Source organism: Acomys russatus, chromosome 3, assembly GCF_903995435.1.
Source record: "Acomys russatus chromosome 3, mAcoRus1.1, whole genome shotgun sequence".
Lineage (NCBI taxonomy): Eukaryota > Metazoa > Chordata > Mammalia > Rodentia > Muridae > Acomys > Acomys russatus.
Genome location: NC_067139.1, coordinates 84,410,251 through 84,430,742, shown reverse-complemented (window position 1 = coordinate 84,430,742; position 20,492 = coordinate 84,410,251). Strand labels below are relative to the sequence as shown.

Genomic DNA, 20,492 nt, shown 5'->3' with positions numbered 1-20,492 from the left:
GTCAAAGGATTCTTTGGCAGGGGTTGCCTAGGACCATTGAAAAACAGAGATACTCACATGATGATTCATAACAGTAGCAAAATTACAGTTATAAAGTATAAATGAAAATAGTTTTATGGTTGGGAGGGTAAGTACAACTTGAGAAACTTTTTTTTGTTTGTTTGTTTTGCTTTTTGTTTTTTTGAGACAGGGTTTCTCTGTATAGTCTTGGCTGTCCTGGAACTTTCTTTGTAGACCAGGATGGTCTTGAACTCACAGAGATCCGCCTGTCTCTGTCTCCTAAGTGCTAGGATCACAGGGGTGCACCACCATGTCGGGCTTGAGAAATTAAAGGGTCCCAGCATTAGGAAGGTTGAGAATCACTGGTTTAAAGTTAGTAATGTGATTTCTGTTTTCATCAGTCTACAAGCTCCATGAATGGATGGACAGCATTAGTCTAAGTTACTAAGCATTTATGCCTAACACAATAGCTGTTGTTTAGTAAATATTTGCCAAATATGTGTAGTGGGTATACCAGGGGGACGACCTCAGGAGTGGCCACGTGCACAGCTGTCATGCCAGCACTCCTGAGGGCGAGGCAGGAAGATGTGACTTTGAGTAAGCCTGGGCTACAGAGCAAAACCAAAATTAAAATTGGCAGTGAGCGCTGGTCTTCCAGGATTCTAAAGTCAATGTGCAGAGCTGAGCAGGTGGGGGTGGGTGACATCCTAGAATGTTGTCTCTGTCGTCCCTTCTCCTTTTCTTTCCTTTTTCCTCCTCTTCGCCTCCCCTCTCCTTCTGTAGTTCAAGCTGGCCTTGAGTGCACACTGTCCCTGTCTCGCCCTCTCCCAGGTCTGTGTTTACAGGCATGTACAACCTAAACTCTTTTCCCTTGGTAACGAGCGCTGGGAGTTGAATGCACTAGCTCCTTTTTTCACACGTCCAGGCGTCTTTTAGTGCCACCATCTACTTCCTAACCTCCAAGCCTACCCTGTTGTACTTAGGTTCTTTGCCTCCTGAGTCTCCACTCGTCAGCCCAATGCCCCCCCCCCCCCCCCCCCCCGGCAGCTTACCTGCCACACCCCAACTCCTCTCCCCAGTGAGTGGTACCCAGAGGGGCTCAGCTGGCCTGAGCTTGTTTGGCCTGACTCCCTTTGCCCCTTAGCAGCTTAGCCCTCCCACCTCTTCCCTGAGTCCTCCTGTAAACAAGAGGATCAGGACAGATATGACAGCTGCCTGGTGGGGCAAGTGTCTGGTTAGGTCAGAGCAGGCGTGAATGGGGGCTGCACGCAATGCTGCCAGTGCTTTTTCCTTTAGGGACCGTCTAGGGTCCCTTTGCTGGCTACGCACCGTTAAGCCACGTTCCATGTATGTATGCGGGCCTCCTTGCTTTCCTCATCCCTAGTCTCCTTTTGTAGCTGTTTCCTGGCCTTAAACTTTGTGCTGCTTCTAAGAAAACAAGCAGCAGACCCAGGTGAAGAGTGACATTACTACTTGAGTAGTGACTCTACTTCATAATAAAAGACCTAGGAATGGGGCAGACATGACCTCTGACCTAGGTCCTCTAATGTGTGTTGGAAAAGCTTGGATTTCAAAGATCCTCCAAAACCGGGTGTGGTGGCGCACACGTTTATGCCCAGCACTTGGGAAGCAGAGGCAGGTGGACCTCTGAGTTTGAGGCCAGCCTGGTCTACAAAGCAAATTCCAGGTTAGCCAGAGATACACAGAGAAATCCTGTCTCGAAAACCAAAACAAAACACGTGCCTCCAAACGCACATGAATTCAAAACTTGTCACTATTGGAAGGTGGTGAGAATTTCATAGAGGTGGGACATCATGGGAAGTCTCCTGGTCATTGGGGTGTACCTGTGAGGGAAACAGGGCTCTATCCCCTTTCCTTTTCTTCTTTGCCCCAGTGATGTGGTGAGCAGCTTTAAGGGGTGTCCCTGCCAAGAGACTTGACTCACAGCAGGCAATAAATGATGGGGTGGACTGCCCAGGCTGGGACCTCTACGGCAGCAAACAGAAACAAACCTCTTTCCAATTAAAGTTGATTACTTCGGGTGTTTATTGGAGCAGTTGTGTTGACTAGCACAATTGTTTCTGTTGTTGTGACAAAATTCCTGAGAAAAATCAGAGGAGAAGAGATCTCTTTGGGCTAATGGTTTCAGTTTCAGCTTATAGTTGTGTGGTCCTGTTGTTTTGGTCCAAAAAAATCTAATTTGGTGATGGCAAATATATTGTGAAGCAAAGAGAGAAGGGAAGAGGGGGAAGAGAGGGAGAGAGAAGAAGGAAGGGAGAAGGAGAGAGGTAGGGTAGGAGGGAGGGAGGAGAAAGAGGGATGGAGGGACACAGAAAGACATTAATGGACTGAGGAGAAGATTCACCATTCACAGGCACATTTCATCTAGTTAGGCCCCACCTCATGACAGCCAATTCAGTATGAACTCTTCACCTGATTAATTCATTGATAAGTTTAACACTCTCACCCAATCATTTCTCAACAGTGCCCTTATCTGGGAAACAAACCTTTAAAAATATACCCAAACCATAGCAGTGATAGAAAAACTAATATAGTGTGGGTGAACACACACACACACACACACACACACACACACACACACACACACACACACACACACACCCTGAGATTAGGTGGACAGAAGGTAGGCATCTGTAGACGAGTGGTTTTAAACGTTAGTGTATCAGAACTGTTGGAAGGGCTTATTAAATCACGGAAGCCTATGATTTAATCTAATGTCCGATCTACAGAGTTTCAGATTCTGTGAGTCTGAGGTAAAGCCAGAGAAACCTGTTTCTTCTAGTTCTCAAAGGATGTGATCTGAGGACCACATTTTGGGAGCCGTAGCATTAAGTGATCCGCACCTATCAGCTCTTCCCTAATATAAAGTCTGGGACTAGCTGAATTGTCCTAACTGAGGACTCTTGGCGCTGACAGAGTCCAGAACTTCCTGTACATTGGGCAAGAAGACCTATTAACTGTGTCCGGGAGTCCTCGGGAGACAGGGGGTACCCCATAACACCTGGAGTTTATTCTAATACAGACCCTATTTAAACAGCTTCAGGCAGGTTTAAACATCTCCTTGGCTAAGTCCTAGTATCCCTTCTCTGGCTCCTAAGGGAGGGGGAAGCAGGGTGGGGGCGGGAGGGGGTGACAGCTCTTAAGAGGCGTTAGGGAATTAGGCTGAGAATGTAGGTCATACCGCAGCTGTCTGGGAATCACGGTGAGAGAGAGAGGAGAGGAGGAGGAGGAGGAGGAGTGAGGGACTGGACAGGCGCAGGGGAAAGGTGAGAGGAAGCGAAGGCTGCTCATGAGGGCAGCTACAAAAGTCTATCTGGCTGAGCCGCAGATTGGAGGGCGGTACTCTTTTGGTATCCTAGGGAAAGACCAGCGTCTGGTCTCCCCTTTTCTGTTCCTTCTCTCAAGCTGGGCCGCGTGTCTGGGAGATAGGCTACTAAGTGAGTTTCTTAGTGGAGAGAGTTGCTTATCTTTCTAACACAGTGACTCTGTGAGGCACGAGGCCAGTCAGGGTGAAGGTGGGGCAGGGAGCAGAGCCAACAGGCTGGGTGGGAAAACGTACACACCCCCCAGACGTGGCTGGGAGGCACAGTCTTAAAAGATGGGGTTTCTGGGAGTTTGTTTGGGCCCTTAGCAGCCCTAGGCTTCAAGTGACTGGGCTGAAAATTGTGTTCCCATGGACGGGTGGTACTTGGGGCCAGTGTGGCTCACTGTATTGGAAGCCAAGCACATGTAAGCTGGACCACCGATCAGACGCTTTCTTGGGGAAGATGTACCTTTTTTCTTTTTTGAGAACTGGTGGTACCTATCCTTCACTGCCCTCTATATCCCTGCCCCTGGGCCAGTGGGATATGTAAATAAGCCCTCTATCTCATTGGCTGAGGCTTGGGTACCACAGATGATCTCAGAGTGCCCTTTGGGCTCTGTGCCCACAGCCCCCTTGCTCTGAACACAGGGACACCAGACCCTGCTCTATGGAGTCGCTAGTCTCTGGGAACGCTGTGTCTTTCTGGTTCTGACACTGACTTCGTCATCTCTGTCATTCCTACAGTGAGTATGTCTGATGACCCACCTGGGTGCTAGGCTTGTCCTGTAGAGCTCCTCCTGGGATCCCTGCAGCCCGCTCTCTGCTGTGTCCTCTGTAGAGTAGTCACTCTTCTGTGGCCTGCCCCACCCCTACTCTGGCTACTGGCACAGCAGACAAGCAGCCTTCCCGCTTAACACTTTAACATCTCCCATTCTCTCTGGATGTCACTATCAGTGTCTCAGCATCTCCTTTCTGCCAGGGACTAGCTCTGTTTCACCCCTCTGTCCTCTCAGGGTTGAGAGGGTCTGCAGAGGACAACTCTCCCCTGGAAAGGAGCAAGGGAGCCTTGTCTACCTCTCTGGTCGGAGTGTGGAAGTCTGAGATGTAGCTGAACAAAGCAGGGAACCAGGAGGCCACTAATGTCCGAGTGCTAGGGGATGAGACCCCCCTGAACTTCCCCTTCTGGGGGTGAGGGTGTATCTGTTGGCATTGGGAACTGAGGCAGACCAGGAAGTGTGAACTAGTGAGGTAAACATGCCAGAGGTGAGCATGCGTTCCGTGGCTGCTAAGAGAGAGTTCCTTACTATTGTAAAGTTGGTACATTCTGTTGACCGATGGCTTATTAACGTGCATTTGTGTTGTGACTCTGCACGAGATGGGGCTAAGAGGCAGCCTGCACTAAAATGATCTGAGCATAGACCTCTCCTTCTAGGATGCTTCTCAGAACTAGTGCTCTGCAGAACACTGTCTGGGGGAGTTTCCTTTCTTTTTTTTTTCTGAGACAGGGTTTTTCTGTGTAGCCTTGGCTGTCCTGGACTCCCTTTGTGGACTAGGCTGGGCTCAAACTCAGCAATCCACTTGCCTCTGCCTCCCGAATGCTGGGATTGAAGGCATACACCACCACACCCTGCTTATTTTTTCTTAAAAAAACAAAAAAAACAAAAAACAAAAAAGCAAAAACCAAACATCTCTAAGTTAGCCAGACAGGGATCGGGGGGTTGCAAAGAAGTGCAAATTCATACCTCAGACACAGAAACTTATTCTCATCACTACAGTAGTACTGAGGAAGAAATGTGAAAAGAGCTGCAAACCAAGTTCCCATAAGTTCTCTGGGGGAGTTTCAAAGTCTAACTGCCCACAGCGAACAGAAGGATCAGACAGCGAAGGCGAGCTGCTCAAATTCACACAACGTGGCAGGTTCTGAACCAAAGATTTGTCTTCATGAATTTTCTTCTGAGAGAATGGCCTTAAGGAGGGGGGCGGGGCACTCAGTCCTCATCTTTCTAGAACTTTTTTTTCCCTTGGAAATTCTCTTTAAAAGAGATTTGTCTATTGACTAACTCATAGAAAAAATGTGTAGCTGACACTACCCTGAAGGCTTTAAGAGAGAAAGATAATAGCGCAATATTCTTATATCCTAAAATTCACAGCATAATGTCTTCCCACTCTCCTAACACACACACACACACAGAGCCACAGTTAATTAAGTACAAATTTTAATTGCTTGTAAATGGAGTGGCGCCTCTGGAGATGACAGAACTTCTCAGAGTGTCCCAGGACCAGGGTTGGGAGCTCTGCCCTGTTGCTGTTTTTTTTTTTTTTTTTAAACAGATCCCAGAGGCACCAAAGGGTGCCGCCAGCACACTAAAGGCTGTGCTGTCCATTTGTCCTTCAGGCCTCCAGGTTCTTGTTGCCTGACAGGAGCTGCCTGGAAGTAGCTGTGCAGGGAAGAACAGCTTTGTTAGTTCTCTGGAGTCCCAGAGCTCTAGTTGCAGGGCATTTGGGGAGGGATGTACAGTGAGGGGGATGGAAAAGGAGGGCAGGCAGCCTCAGGCACCCCACACCTTTCCTCTTTCTTGCAGGAATGGCGCTCTCCCCCAGTCCCTTGGCTATGGAGTACGTTAATGACTTTGACTTGATGAAGTTTGACATAAAACGAGAGCCCTCTGAGGGCCGGTCTGGACTCCCCACGGCCTCACTGGGCTCCACACCTTACAGCTCAGAGCCTCCTTCACCCACCTTCAGTGAGCCAGGCGCGGTGGGCAGCAGTGAGGGCCCCAGGCCAGGCCTGGAGGAGCTGTATTGGTTGGCCACCCTGCAGCAGCAGCTGGGGGCTGATGAGATGCTGGGGCTGAGCCCTGATGAAGCCGTGGAGCTGCTGCAGAGTCAGGGTCCAGTCCCTGTAGAAGGGCCCCATGGCTACTACTCAGGGAGCCCAGGAGAGACAGGAGCCCAGCTTGCCCAGGTGAGTGACTAATAGGTTTGTCTGAGGGGAGGAAGACCTAAGGAAGCAGACCTGTCAAAAGAGGGAGGGTATTTCCTAGAGACAATTATTGACTTGAAAGAGCCAGAGCAAGGTTCTTGAGAAAAATGAGACAGAGACACATAATTTCTTCTTCTTCTTCTTCTTCTTCTTCTTCTTCTTCTTCTTCTTCTTCTTCTTCTTCTTCTTCTTCTCCTTCTCCTCCTCCTCCTCTTCTTCCTCCTCCTCCTCTTCTTCCTTCTCCCTCCCTCTTCCTCTCCATCCCTCCTCCTCTTCTTCCTCTCCTTGTCCTCCTCCTTCTCGGACTTTTTTTTGAGACAGGATTTCTCTGTGTAACCTTGGCTATCCTGGACTCTCTTTGTAGGCCAGGCTGGCCTGGAACTCACATCAATCTGCCTCCCTCTGCCTCCCAAGTGTAGGGATTAAAGGCGTGTGCCACCACGCCTTTTTCAGCTGTCTCAAAATGGTAGGGAATGGTTGAATAATGGAGAGCAGAGAGACGATATGATTAGGAGGAGGGCCAAGAGTTGTGGTTCACACCTTTAATCCCAGCATTTGGGAGGCTGATGCAGGAAGGTGTTAGCGAGTTCTAAGCCAGGCTGGTCTAAATAGTGTTCTGGGCCAGACAGGACTATGTAATGATACCTCGTCAAAACAAAACAGATGGGCAGTGGTGGCACACGCCTTAATCCCAGCACTTGCGAGGCAGAGACAGGTGGATCGCTGTGAGTTCGAGGCCAGCCTGGTCTACAAAGCAAATCCAGGACAGCTAAGGATACACAGAGAGACCCTGTGTGGAAAAACCCAAACCCAAACCCAACCCAACCCAAACAAACAAACAAAACAAAATCCTGAGGGGCCGCAAAGGGAAAAGGGCTTAGAATTTAGGAGCGTTGGGGGCGGCGGGATGAACGACTACGTGGAAGCAAATAGACAGACGAGGTGTAGAACCTGGCTAGGTAACTGCTGTAGTTGAGGTTGGCTTTTCAAGGTTCTGTGTTTTTCCCAGCACCTAACCTTCTCAGAAAGGATTGGGACTCATCCTATTAATTATAGACACAGATGGGGGTGTTGAGGGCATTAGGATGTAATCCAAATCCTTGAGGGTCACCGGGTTGTGGTGTTCAGGACAGGGAAGCGTGTGTGGCAAGGGCGGGATCTGTCTTGGCGCGGGTCCCCGGGACACTGCGGACTGCTTGAAGGGTACACAGAGTCCAGAGGCGCGATTGGTTGGTTTGCCAGAGCGCGAGGGGCGGAGCCCACACTGCGACACTTGCGGAAGGGCCACCAGGCCGGCCCACGGGGGGTTAGCGTGGGGTAGGGGCCCGCAGGCATAGCCCTGGGGTCCAGGCATGTGGAGACCTGGGGTGGGATCTGTAGGAAGAGCGAGCTTGCAGCAGGCCAAGGTGGGAGCCTGGCGGGCTTTCCTAAGGGCTCCCTAACTGGCCTGGGGACCTGGAGTGTTTAGCGGGGTGGGACCCGCACCAACCCTGTCCCTGCACTCTTCTCCTGCAGCTGTCCGAGAGGTTTTCGGACGCGGCGCTGGTCTCGATGTCTGTGCGCGAGCTGAACCGGCAGCTGCGGGGCTGCGGGCGCGACGAGGCTCTGCGGCTGAAGCAGAGACGCCGCACGCTCAAGAACCGCGGCTACGCGCAGGCCTGTCGCTCCAAGCGGTTGCAGCAGAGGCGCGGGCTGGAGGCTGAGCGTGCCCGCCTGGCCGCCCAGCTGGACGCTCTGCGGGCCGAGGTGGCCCGCCTGGCCCGCGAGCGCGACCTCTACAAGGCCCGCTGTGACCGGCTGACCTCCAGCGGCCCAGATCCCGACGACCACGCGCACCTCTTCCTCTGAGCCTCTAGGGCAGAGGGGTGTGGCGGCTTGGAGGTGGCTGGGTAGATGGCACTATACACAGTACCACTCACCAAATCGCTACCTGTGGTCCTGTATGTCTATACAAATAGCCCCAAACTTCTGACCCTCGTGGCAAGCCGGAGGTTAGATGCTGGTCCTTTGTCGGAGTTGAGTCCCCTTCCCTTTGGCAGGCCATGACCTTTCATGATTAGGGCACTGAATTCTGTAGTGAATAGTGCCTGTACCGAGGGTGAAGGTTTTGGGGGGAATGGGTGGGTGACATGATGACCGGTAGGAGAGGGAGGGGTGTGGCTCGGCTCCCCTCTCAGGAGTTCTTAATTCAAGGCTTTCCACCTATAGCTGTAATCAACAACGAAGCTGCGCTTTCATTGGATTTTTGGACTCCCCATTTTAGGACTACTGAACTTGAAAGATTTTCGATTCTCCCAAACAAACCAGAGTAGTAAGTCAACTTAAGGTGCTTTTCTCTGCTCAACCAAGTGGCCTTTAGAGTCCACGGAGCAGACAAGCGCCCTGGGCACCATTCTTAACCGTGTCACAGGCTGTATATGTCTGTCACCTTAAGCAAAGCCATCGCCATCAGATTTCAGCTCCTTCATCTAACTCTGGTTTGGATGGGATGAGTTCTGACACTGTTTCAGTTTTGGCATCTTCTGCAGTGAGCAAGTCTAAATGGTCTCCCCAAGAGGCCCCAAGATGACTGTGCTAAAGGGACACCCTGTTTTGCCTCAACTTCCAGGCTGTATAGCTCAGGCAGTCTGCTCTGGGAGCTCTCACTGGCGCTCTGTGACCCCCCCAAACTGCAGAGGGTACCCCGGCTCCTCCCTGCCTCTCAGAGCTGAAGTGAGACCTCACTGGACAACCGGGGAATCTGAGAGACTGTGGCTTTTGTGAATTAAACCTGAAGTCCAGGAAAGACTAATGTTATTGGCTCAATGTTCTTGGAATTTAAAACGGCCACTTTAGTTTACTGTTTTGTGTGTTTGTTGTGATAGGGAGTTGGGAAGGGAGAGAGGCGGAGGGAGGGGAGAGAGGGTTTTTTAAAGGAGGGGGGTCTGTTGCTGTAGCTCAGTGGTAGATCGCTTGCCTAATTTGTGCAGAGGCAGAGCCTTTTTGGACATCTCCGCTCTAGAGGGCTGGTAGAGTGGATCGGAGTGGGGAGGGAACGGTCCAGATGGAGCCTCACCCACCCACCACCACCATTACCACAACCAAAACCCAGAAGCAGCAGTGGCCCTAGCGAGGAGGCCTGTCTGTGGCTGTTCTCCAGGTCGCCTCACAGTTGCCATAGTAACCCAGCCCTCCAGTTCAGCAACATATGGGGAGGGCCTCTGGGCAGAGCAGAAGCGTTGAGCTGGGAGTGTCCATCTCATCAGCCACTGTCATCTGTCCTCTAAGGGGCATAATAAACAGGAGAAGCAGGCCTGGTGGGGGGAGTGGCTGGGGGGGGAGTGGCTCCCATATGTCTTTCTTCCTTTCTGCCCCCACTACCCACCCCCTGACCAGCTGTCTCTTCTCTTCCCATGGCATTTCTTGTTCCCTCTCTCCCCACCTCTCACCTAGCTCCTCCTCCTGTGCAGGCGTCTGAAGCAGGATCCTTTCTCCCAGCTCCCTGTATTTTTTCTTTTCCTTCCTCACCTTTGACCAGCGGCCCTTCTCTCAGGCTGGGGTTCCTGTCTATGAGGACTCACAGCATCTTCCTGTTTTATATTCATTGTTGAAGGAAAAGGCTGGGGCACACAGAGCCCACCTAGGACCTCAGCTCTTCTTCTTTTACTATGTTGTTTTTTTCTTTTCTACTGTGTAGCCCAGGGTGGCCTCAGACCCAGGATCCTCCTGCCTTTTCTTTTTTCTTTCTTTTCCTTTTTTTTTTTTCCCGAGACAAGATTTCTCTGTGTAATAACCTTTGTTGTCCTCGACTTATTTTGTAGACTAGGCTGGCCTTGAACTCACAGAGATCCGCCTGCCTCTGCCTCCGGAATGCTAGCATTAAAGGCGCACGCCACCATGCCCAGTTTTTTTTTTTTTTTTTTTGAGATGGGGTCTCACTGTATGGAACTAGCTGTCCTAGAACTTGCTTTGTAGACCAAGCTGGCCTTGAACTCACAGAGATCCACCTGCCTCTCTCTGCCTTGTGGGCTGGGATTATAGATATGTGCCACCACCCACCCCCCCCCCCCCCGCCATGCTTTCACTTTCCCAGCGCAGGGATTACAGGCAGGTGGCACAACATCTGCGCTTCCCTCACTCTGCATTTCACTTGTGTCCTCTTCTGTCCTTTGGATCTTCAATGCAGATCCACGAATTCTCTTGCATCCCTTTCTCACTTGCATGGTACATGGGGCACAGAAACTATGCTCAGACACTTATGCCCACACACCAGGCCACAGTACACATATACGAGGGCTCAAGGTGGCACATTTGGACCCAAGGGCCAGTCCTCAAGCGAAGGGTTTGTGCTGTAGTCTGGTGGCTAAGCAGCTCCAGCTCTGGCTCTAGTCTGACCTTGGAGCGTTAAAATCAAGCCTTACGTGATTTGCCAGAAAAAAAAACAAAAAAAAACAAAAAACCAAAAAAAACGGAGAAATAGTAATACGACTTGCTATCACAATACACACGTTTAAAGAGGCCAAGAGTGCCGTGTGCTAATGAACAGTCCTTGCTGCTGCTGTTGACTCAGTGGTGAGAGTCCCCAGGTGGACTTCCTGAGAACTCAGGCTGCTCTCAGGGAGGGAGGGTCAAGAGGGAGGGTCAGGTGTGTGGACACTCACCCAGAAAGATCAGGCCTCCCAGTCCTCAGCTTGTCCTCTCTGTGTTCCTAAGTCATCAGCAGGCCTGCTGTGCTCCTTCACTTTCCCCCACAATCCCTTGCTGACCTGCCCCACAACTGTGTGGGGGCGGAGGTTCAGCCCCTGGGGTACTCAGCGGGGTTTCTTCTGGAGCCAGCTTTAAGAAGGCATCAGCCTGCCCTCCTGACAGCCCCTCATTACCCTCCCCCATCTCCTGCAATTAACACTCAGGGTATTCAGACCCCCTGGGCTCAGGAGGTGAGGGTAGGGGCTTCTTAGATCCCACTGGCACACAGTTGGGGTAAGGCTGCAGAGACATCAGCCTGCTTGGCAAGCTCTAGCTCAGATCTGACCTCCATTTTCCACGGTGAGTATGTATGTGGAAATGGCTGTCCAATAGGCACCTGAGGCATGCTGGGTAGAGGCTGGAGTGCTAGGGGCAGTTCCCTTTATTAACATCCATAAAATCGCAATCACTGAAGGGAGTTATTGAGGGTCCACAGAGTTGAGGGGTATGGGGCTTGGAGAGATAGGAACAGGGCCCACCACTCACTTCCAGGACCCACAGGGCACCACTGGCCCAAGAGGCAGAGGCACTGGTCACTGGAGTCACAAGGGGTCAGCACAGGCACCTGAGAGGAGTAGGATAGTGAAAACAAAACCAAAAAAAGAAAAAAATAAAAATAAAAATAAAAATAAATCAGCCAAGAAGGGTCGTTCAGGAGCTCCACTCTGAACCCCTTTTGTATTTACCCCGTTGGTCCCCCCCAGAACTCACTGAGGGACTGAAGGAGTGTTGGGTTATGTTGAGAGGCAGTCATGGGCTAGGGCTGGGGGTCACAGCCGGTGTGGAGGGTCTGGGGGCTCCTGGACTGATCCCTTGGCTGGCGTAGTACTCAACCACCTGCCGTGGCACCTCTGCCAGGACACACTTAGCTAGCGCAGAGGGGGCGGCCTGGGGGAGGGAAGGAAACTGGTTAGGAGCAAGAGAGTGGGGGCAGCTGGGTCAAATGAGCAAGCAGCCGAGGCTTCAGAGTTGGCATGATGAGCCGGGCGTGGTGGTGCACGCCTTTAATCCCAGCACTTGGGAGGCAGAGGCAGGTGGATCACTGTGAGTTCAAGGCCAGCCTGGTCTACAAAGTGAGTCCAGGACAGCCAAGGCTACACAGAGAAACCCTGTCTCGAAAAACCAAACAATAACAACAACAAAAAACCAAAAAACCAAGAACAAAACAAAAACAAAAACCAAACAGAGTTGGCATGCTGGATTCTAGCGACCTTCGAAGGACATCCAGGGGACAAGGAGGACAGATTTGGGGGAAGGTCACAAATTGTTGAGAAGCCCTTTCGCTGTAGTGAGTACTCACGTCCTTGAAGTCTCTGAAGGGCACAAACTGGACAATGTCGCGGGCTGCGGGCACCCCTTTTGGGCATCGCAGAGGACCGTCATCTCCATCCAGTAGCCGCATGTCAGAGAAGTCGGCGTTGCCCACGCCCACGATAATGATGGACATGGGCAGGCGGGAGGCTCGCACAATGGCTGCTCGGGTCTCAGCCATGTCACTCACCACGCCGTCAGTGAGCACCAGCAGTACTGAGTACTTCTGAGGGCAAGCAGAGGGGGTGGAGGCGGGCATGGGTTGCTTCTGTATGAAAGGGCACTGACCCTCTTTCTAAACCCACACCCTGACCCTGGCATATTCTGTGGACACACAGAACAGCCCACCCCCCCCTTTTTTTTTCTGTTTTGCCTCCTCACCGTGGCTTGGCCAGTGCTCTGTTCCCGCTGGGCTGGCTCAGCCACACGGTTGATGATGGGGGCCACATTAGTAGGGCCATAGAGCTGGATCTGAGGCAAGCAACGGCGGTAGGAGGCTATGACCCCTGAGATCTCTGTGGGCAAAGAAAAGAGATGAAGCTGGCAGAAGTCCACTCCAGCCACAGCAGAGTGGCAATTTCTGTTCTAGGCCTGATGGCTTCCAGCCTCTCACTAAGCAGAGAGAATGAGAGAGAGAAAGAGACAGAGACACAGAGAGAGAGAGAGACAGAGACACACAGAGACACACAGAGAGAGAGAGAAAGAGACAGAGACACAGAGAGAGAGACAGACACACAGAGAGAGACAGAGACAGAGAGAGAGAGACAGAGAGAGAGACAGAGACACACACAGAGAGAGAGACAGACACACAGAGAGAGACAGAGACACACAGAGAGAGAGAGACAGAGAGACACAGAGAGAGACAGAGAGAGAGAGACAGAGGGAGAGGGACAGACAGAGGGAGAGGGAGAGGGAGAGACAGGGAGAGGGAGAGGGAGGAGAGGGAGAAAGAGTCAGATGGCCCCTGGGGATGGGGGTTTGGGGGAAGTAAGTGAGCAGATGCTGGGTCACAGGGCTCAGACTCTTCTCTAATGAAGGCAGGCCTTGGATGGGAGGAAGGGACGGGGGCAAGGGGGGGAGCAGGGGCGGGACAGGGAGCTGAGTGCACGGAAGTGGAGTCTGTGGTCCTGTGGTCCTGTTGTAGTGGTGCAGGTTGGTGGGCCGCTCTCAGCTTACCTTCACACTCTGGATTTTCTGGGTCAAAGTTGATGGCAAAGTCATGGGACACCTGTAAGATTAAGGCAAGAGCGCTGAACGGATGTCTCCTCCACATCTCCCTTGCCAGCTTCCTGACTCTTGTACCCAGCCTACCTCAAAGTTCGGGGGGATTCGAGCTCCGAAGCCAAAAGCTGGGAACCGCTTATCACTGGAGAGAAGAAAAGGTGGTGGAACTTGTGGGCAGGACCGCCCTTCCTGACCTGCGTCCCAACCCCTACCTGTCATAGTCCTGGCAGATGCCTCCCACGGTTCGCAGGGCCTGCAGGTAGTGATTGGGCTGTCGGGGGCTGAGGCAGTGCAGGGATTGGCTGCTCCTTGGGTCCCCATTGGAGGCAGTGAAATCGATGGCCACCTGGGTGAAGGTGGGAGAGGGACATGCAGCCATGAGAACCAACGGACAGACTAAGCCAGAGAGTATGTTGAAAGGACCAAGATGGGCCTCAGGGAGCCCATAAGCTGCCTCATAGTTGAGTGGGATGTTGGACGCAAGGTACGCAGGATGCCCGATTAAGGGTAGTGAGCCTCTGGCTTCCTTCAGTTTGCACAGGCTCAGCCCCTCCCTCTTGCTTGTGCCATCCCGGGTGGGGGGCGGGGCGGGTCTTTACCGTGAAGCTGATCTGGCAGCCACCCATGATGTAGTCCAGGAAGGTATGTATCTTTTCCACCTGGGGAGGGGCAGGGGTAATGAGCTGAGTGACCCGGTTGGCCCATTCAGGTGGAAGCTTTGGCAAGGCTGAGGAAAGTGGGGGAGGGGGTGGGGTGGGGGACTAGAGCCTTAAAGGTTGCAGCTGAGGATGGGGTGGAGCAAGGGTTCACAGTTCCCAGAGCAGGTCTTCAAACAAGGGAAGGATGGCTGGACAGACAGACGGCACACACACAGAACTAACTAACTGTAAATAAATAAATAAATAATTAGTTGGAGAGATGGCTCAGTGGGCAAAGGTACTTGTTGCCTGAAGACCTGGGTTAGGTCCCTGGTACCCACCTGGAGGACTGGCTCCTGAAAGTTGTTCTCTGACCCCCACAAGTGATCTCACAAGCAAACCCCCAACGAATAAGGGTAAATTTAAAAAAATATTTCATGTGCATTGATGTTTTGCCTGCATGGATGTCTCTGTGGAGGGTGTCAGATCTTGGAGTTATGGACAGTGTGAGCTGCTATGTGGGTGCTGGGAGTTGAGCCCAGGTCCTCTGGAATAGCAGTCAGTGCTCTTAACCACTGAGCTGTCTCTCCAGCCCCATAAGTGTAAAAAATTTAAAACTTAAAAAGCAAGGAAGGAGCACTCAGGGAGGCAGAGGCAGGCAAATCCCTGAGTTCGAGGCCAGCCTGGTCTACAAAGCAAGTCCAGGACAGCCAGGGCTATACAGAGAAACCGTTTCCAAAAAACTAAACCAAACCAAAGCAAACCAACCAACCAACCAAACAAACAAACAAAAAGCGAGGAAGGGCAGGGATCTGAGGTTGTGAACTGTGACTTACTGTGCACTGGGCCAGCACTACCATCCCCGAGCTCTTGTAATTTTTCTTCTTGTCCCGGTACTTGGGGTTGATGCAGTCCCATTGCATCTAGACCCGCCCCCAACACAGAATCAGATGTCCATCAAATAGACCTTCCTGGCCCATTCCTGCTGACGCTCCCAGGGCAAGACCCTATGACCCCGTCCTTCTGCCAAGCCTGGACATTTCCCACCCTGTCTGTCTCCAGTCACCTCGTGTGATGTGTTTGGCACCCCCCGCGTCAGGATTTCCCCCTGGGGTCCTGGGCTTTAGGATGGGGTCTCTGGCACCTCCTGCCCAGGGCTTGCTGTCCCTTCCTGCATTTCCTGGAATGTGCTGGTGAACTCGCCGATGAAGTCATGTCTCCCGCTGGAGTCGTAGTCATACACCAGGAACTGGAAGGAGACGGAAGAGGCGGGGCCGAGGTTAGGGAAGGAGACGGAAGAGGCGGGGCCGAGGTTAGGGATGCTCTCTGTGTAGTGGCTCCGAAGGTGTCTGCCCTGGGGCAGTACGGACCTCACAGTGTCATGGCCCAAATAGAAGTCCTTAACCTACACAGAAGCTTCCTGCTACGCTTCACTCTTTAGCTCCATCTGGGAGGGAGCTGGCCTCAGTACCTCTGTGGAAAGCTTGACACTGAGCTGTGAACTGTTATTTATCCCGAGACAAGTGCTTATCATACCAGGGAGATGGAGGAGGCTACCTGTACCCCGGGGGTGGGGGGAAGGTCTCAGACAGCAGACTCGATGCTCCAAGGGGCTCTACCTTGAGAGGCCGGTGGATGTCACAGCTGCATAGAGAGTGCAGGGACAGGCGGAATGGCTCCCAGCTGGGGTTCAGGTTGTTTTTCACCACCTTGGAGATGCACAAAGGACCTTGTCACTGCCTATCTAGGTTTCTTTCCTATAATCTGTCCACCTTCCTCCCATAGCCCTGTGCACCAACCTCAGTCCTCCAGACCAACTGGTCACTCTGGTCTCCATTGGTCTTATAGATCTCCATGAAAGGATCAGACTTGCTGAACAGGTCCTGCAGACATAGGGCAAAGAGCTCGTGAGTCTGGTGAGGTCCTCGAGGAGGGGTGGGGGGTGGGGTGGGGAGTAACACCGAGAAGGGAATTGGCCTGGGACCCCGGGGTCTGTCTCGAGTGGGAAGCCTATGTTTCTCTAAGGGAGCATGGATGACTGGACTCTGGGGGTTCCAACCTTATTGTCCAGCTTGTGGGCTCTGAAGGTAAGTTGTACATAGTCATTGGTCCCTGATACCTCCTCAGCCACAATCTGTAAAGGGGACACAGTGTTAGGAACGTTCTCCCCCCCAGAAGGGCTGCCAGATACGCATCCTATACATGAAGGTGGTCACAAGCACAGCATCACGATGGATGTCCACCCGGGGGACACCGAGCCTTGGCCCAGCAGTGAGCATAGCCACTTCGCCTACCGTGATAGTGGACTTGCCCGCAGTCTTTCCATTCTTCAGCAGTAACGGTTTAGTCACCTTGGTTTGTGACACAATCTAGAGACAGAGGCAGAGGGGAGTCTATCTGTAATGTGTGAATATCTGCCCCGGCCAAGGGTATTGGGGGTGGAAAATCAAATGCCCACAGAGTGTCCATAAGGTTGGTCCTCTCATTCTAGCCCAATGTCTACAGCAGCCTGAAGAGAGAGAGATGCTGAGGAAGGGAGTGTAGTTCAGTGGTAGAGTACCTCCTTAGCTGTGGGTTCAATTCCCTGGCACCAAATACAACAACAGTAATAATAACAAAAGAAGTATTCTAAGTACACCTGCCCCGACTTTGGAAGGGAAAGTAGGTTAAGTATCTTGTCCAAGGATGCACATCCCATGGATGGGAGACAGGGCTCGAGGCCAGAGCTAGCCCCAGAGCTCCTTTCCCTCAGTTTGGCTTCCAGAGGCAGAAGCTGATGGTAAGGCAGAGAACATAGGGACGGAGTGCAATGCTGACCTGGCCCAAGGTGCACTCTGTGGAACCAAGGAAGGTGTCGCTGCTGGGGCTGGTGGCTCCATCCTCAGCGTCGAACACGTGGAACTGCAAAGGCTGCTTCTCTTCAAAGAAGTATTCAACGGCCAGCACCCGGGAAAAGACGGGGTTTGAACTGGAGCGAAGCACCTCCGTGCGCTCCACCTGCAGTGAGGAGGGATGAGGACCTTCTGGGGACTGGTCCCTGTCCTGTGCTTCCCTGGCCACATTTTTTCCTCTATAAATTAGTTTCTTTCTTTCTTAGCTGACTTCCGAATTTGGGGTACTGCTGGACCACTAGACCTCAGCACTCTGGGACTCCAAACATCTGACTAAGATAATTTAGGCTTATAATGCTGGCATTATTTATGTTTAAGGTTATCCATGTGGCTGGAGAAGGTCCTTTAGGATGCTCACATCTCCCCCCCCACCCCGCCCCGCCGCAGTGAGGCTTCCAATGCCCCTCCCTCACCCTCCCTCCTTCTTAGGTTCAACAAAGGTTCATCAAGGACCCCCCCGCCCCCCACCAAGCTGCCCTCACCTCCACCCACTGGTCATCAGAGTACAGCTTGAGCAGCACGCAGGGGTGTGGCTTTGTGAGTGTGTCTCGGTCCAGGAGGCCATGGCAGGACACCCGCAGCTCTACGCGAGAGGCTCCCAGGGTCATGGCTGGGGGCTCGGGCACCCATCCTATCTCAGGGTCCGACATGATGCTGTGGGGACAGAACAGTCAACTTGGACAAAGACAAGAGGAGTTTGTCTCTTGCGGGGGCGGGGGGCGTCCTGGACAAAGACAGGAGTTTGTCTCTTGGGGGGGTCCTGGACCCACACATTGCTCTTTATCCTGAGGTCCTGGGTGGATGGGGGGGCATCCTAAGGGCAGTCTACTTCCCCCGCCCTCTGTTTGACTTCTCTGGAGCTCTGAGCAGCTGAGAACAGGAGCCCAAAGCCCTGTGCTTCTGTCATTCTGCCAGTCTGGGTGTCATGGATGGGGCTGGAAAAGACTGGAGGGATGATGGGATAGAAGTGGGTTCCTGGCAGTCTTGGCTCCTGGGCCATCGATTGATTTTTTTTTCTTACTGCTGTCTCAGCACCTTCTGCTATTTCCCGACTGGTATATGAGCCAGTGCTGCACTCAGTCTTGGCACTGGGGCACTGAACTGGGGCAAGGGGATGGGCAGAGGATGGAGAGGCCCCCGGAGGTCTGGAGAGGATGGGCCTTAGGGAAGGAGTCTGCAGTAGACAGGAGGAGATAGGTTGGCAGCGGATGGTGCTGTGTCAAACTGTCTTTGTCGTCTTAGTATCCCCACTCACTGGCTGGCTGATGGGAAGGAGAGGTGGTGGGCTTGGGAGGTGAGAGCCTGGGACTAGGGTTCTGTCATGAGTTTTTCATGCGCTTGACAAGCCTGCAGCCTTCCCCACCTCCCCTGTTCTCACACTTCTTGGCAACACAGGCACCGTCTCTTAGCGACAGGGTTTTGGGGGAGCCATGGCCCCCACCATGCTGCCTGTGGGATGCATGCGCACCACCGTCCCCCCCTCAGAAGAGTCACCAAGCCTCAGGCAGCAGCAGACAGGGGTATGCCGGCCCGAGTTCACAGCTGGTCAACCCATCCAGATCTCAGGGTGAAGCTGTCTGAGCCATGCCATGCTTCCTGAGTGAGTGTCCACGGGTGTACCTGAGTGCCCCACCCTCTGTCTGTCCCCCTCTGTCCTGTGTCCATCTCCAGGAGGGTGTGACAGTCCTGTGTCTCTGTCAGAACCGGGACCATTTCCTGGCTGGATACCAGCCTGACGATGACATATCTTTATAGATACATGAGGGAGGGTCTGGATTGGGGTTCCCTCTGCCTCCCAGCCACAAGTCTCTCAGTTAATGTGGAGCCCATGAGGTAGGCAGAGGTGGAGAGGGGATCAGGTAGGGTTGGCTGGTGACTTCTCTGAAAGCTAGAGGAGCTGTTGTTACGGAGACTGGGCCAGAGAAGGCAGGACTCAGGCTGGATTAGGGAGGAAGGGTGGGCTCACCTGGGCTCTTAGTTGGGGCTCTCCTCTCTCCAGCTTTCGGGCCCTGCCCCTGACTTCCTTGCTGCTCCAGCCGCTGGCGCCGGCTCCGGCTCTGGCTCTGCTGCTATTTATGGGGCCTGGATGGGGAGGAGGGGGGCCGCAGCTCCAGCTCCCCCCCCCCCCCCCGCACAGACTGGTTGGGAGGGAGGAGAGGGGAGGGGCAGGGACACTGCCTGGGAGGGAGCGGCAGAACTAGGGAGGAGGGCGGGCTCGGGGCAGGCCTGAGGCAGGACCCCCACAGACACAGTGACACACATCTCCTTCACATCACACCCACACCCAGCATCACAGAGACACACACATCGCAGTGGTACATGAGCACACACACATCCACACAGAGGGAGGATGGCAACACGCACTCACCCACGACTCACAGGCTCACACATATCTTGACACGCACAGGCGCCGGTACATAAACTCACAGCGACACCATGACAGTTATAGCCCCAGCGATGCGCAGTGGGAGACACTCTCATAGCATTTTCAACAGTATTACACTTGTTAAGGATATTTGTAGCTACACATAAGAGAACACTAGGCTGTACTTGTAGCATACACACAGACACCTACTCTCACTAACCTGGGATACAACAGAATGTTGTATCCACACACTCCTTAAAAACCATCACGCACCCCACACTGAACCTCTTGGAAATGACTCCAGTGTCAGAGTTACGCGTTTGTAGGGAGATACAGAACGTGAAGATGACTGTGCCACATAGGCTCTTGTTCCCAGCCCTGGAGGGAAGGGTTGCACACTTAGAGCATTTGCTGCAAAGCCTGACGCTAATTGACACGATGTGCTCAGGAGTCCACCCCTAGATCCAACCCTTATGGCCACATCCTCCTGGGAATGGCCGGGCTGGGCACAAAGCTTAAGGAAACTGGAGTTAGTCGTTCTCAGTGAGGTTAGGGGAAGTGAGCAGCTTTGGGAACGGCTACAAGGCACATGGGAAGACATCTGGGCGTGGTGATTGGAGGAACACTCAAACACGTTCACAGGGACACTTCAACCTCTAGCTCTTAAGCTGCTTATTTATTAAGGTAGAATCCATTTTTGTTGTTGTTTTTGCTTTTTGAGACAGGGTTTCTCTGTGTAGCCTTGGCTGTCCTGGACTCCCTTCATAGACCAGGCTGGCCTCGAACTGATGGAAATCCACTTGCCTCTGCCTCCCAGAGTGCTGGGATTACAGGCATGTGCCATCATGCCTGACTAGAAGCCATTTTTTAAAAAACCACCCCAAGTGCCAGAGATTGGGCCAGGAACTGGGACTAGTCAGGTGATTAAGACATAGCTCCTGTCCCCGAGGAGGCAGATGCACATGAAAATAAGGGACACACAGAGAGATGCTTAAAAAGATAGTAAGAAATGCAGTTGAGCATGACATGC

The 20,492-nt window shown here is 52.7% G+C and overlaps 2 protein-coding genes across 4 annotated transcripts; one reads left to right on the top strand and one right to left on the bottom strand.

Annotated features, from left to right (window-relative positions):
• The first annotated feature begins 5,857 nt into the window (after nt 1-5,857).
• Nrl (neural retina leucine zipper) lies at nt 5,858-8,213 on the top strand. Its single transcript, XM_051143416.1, has 2 exons — nt 5,858-6,290; nt 7,824-8,213. Exons 1-2 carry the CDS (start codon nt 5,910-5,912, stop codon nt 8,154-8,156), a joined length of 714 nt encoding a protein of 237 aa, XP_050999373.1. The 5' UTR covers nt 5,858-5,909; the 3' UTR covers nt 8,157-8,213.
• Nucleotides 8,214-11,366: 3,153 nt separating this feature from the next.
• Cpne6 (copine 6) lies at nt 11,367-19,213 on the bottom strand. 3 transcript variants are annotated; one of them, XM_051143113.1, is made up of 17 exons: nt 19,064-19,213; nt 17,580-17,751; nt 17,024-17,203; nt 16,501-16,575; nt 16,266-16,340; nt 16,006-16,089; nt 15,826-15,915; nt 15,351-15,455; nt 15,043-15,129; nt 14,168-14,227; nt 13,781-13,914; nt 13,656-13,710; nt 13,521-13,572; nt 12,726-12,859; nt 12,334-12,567; nt 11,745-11,921; nt 11,367-11,598 (listed from the first exon to the last, which is right to left on the bottom strand). In XM_051143113.1, the coding sequence occupies exons 2-16, from the start codon at nt 17,745-17,747 to the stop codon at nt 11,784-11,786; spliced, it is 1,671 nt and encodes a 556-aa protein (XP_050999070.1). In that variant the 5' UTR covers nt 17,748-17,751; nt 19,064-19,213; the 3' UTR covers nt 11,367-11,598; nt 11,745-11,783. The 3 variants fall into 3 exon arrangements, with proteins under 3 accessions (XP_050999070.1, XP_050999068.1, XP_050999071.1); XM_051143111.1 differs by having other exon boundaries at nt 11,368-11,598; nt 12,334-12,570; XM_051143114.1 differs by lacking the exon at nt 19,064-19,213 and having other exon boundaries at nt 11,368-11,598; nt 12,334-12,570; nt 17,580-17,761.
• Between the last annotated feature and the right edge of the window lie 1,279 nt (nt 19,214-20,492).

Coding starts and splice junctions, on each gene's coding strand:
- Nrl (XM_051143416.1), top strand. CDS start 5,910: ATGGCGCTCTCCCCCAGTCCCTTGGCTATGGAGTACGTTAATGACTTT. Junction 6,291..7,823: donor CAGGAGCCCAGCTTGCCCAG/GTGAGTGACTAA, acceptor CTTCTCCTGCAG/CTGTCCGAGAGGTTTTCGGA.
- Cpne6 (XM_051143111.1), bottom strand. CDS start 17,747: ATGTCGGACCCTGAGATAGGATGGGTGCCCGAGCCCCCAGCCATGACC. Junction 16,090..16,265: donor CCCACAAGCTGGACAATAAG/GTTGGAACCCCC, acceptor CTATGTCTGCAG/GACCTGTTCAGCAAGTCTGA. Junction 11,922..12,333: donor CCTTCAGAGACTTCAAGGAC/GTGAGTACTCAC, acceptor TCCCTCCCCCAG/GCCGCCCCCTCTGCGCTAGC.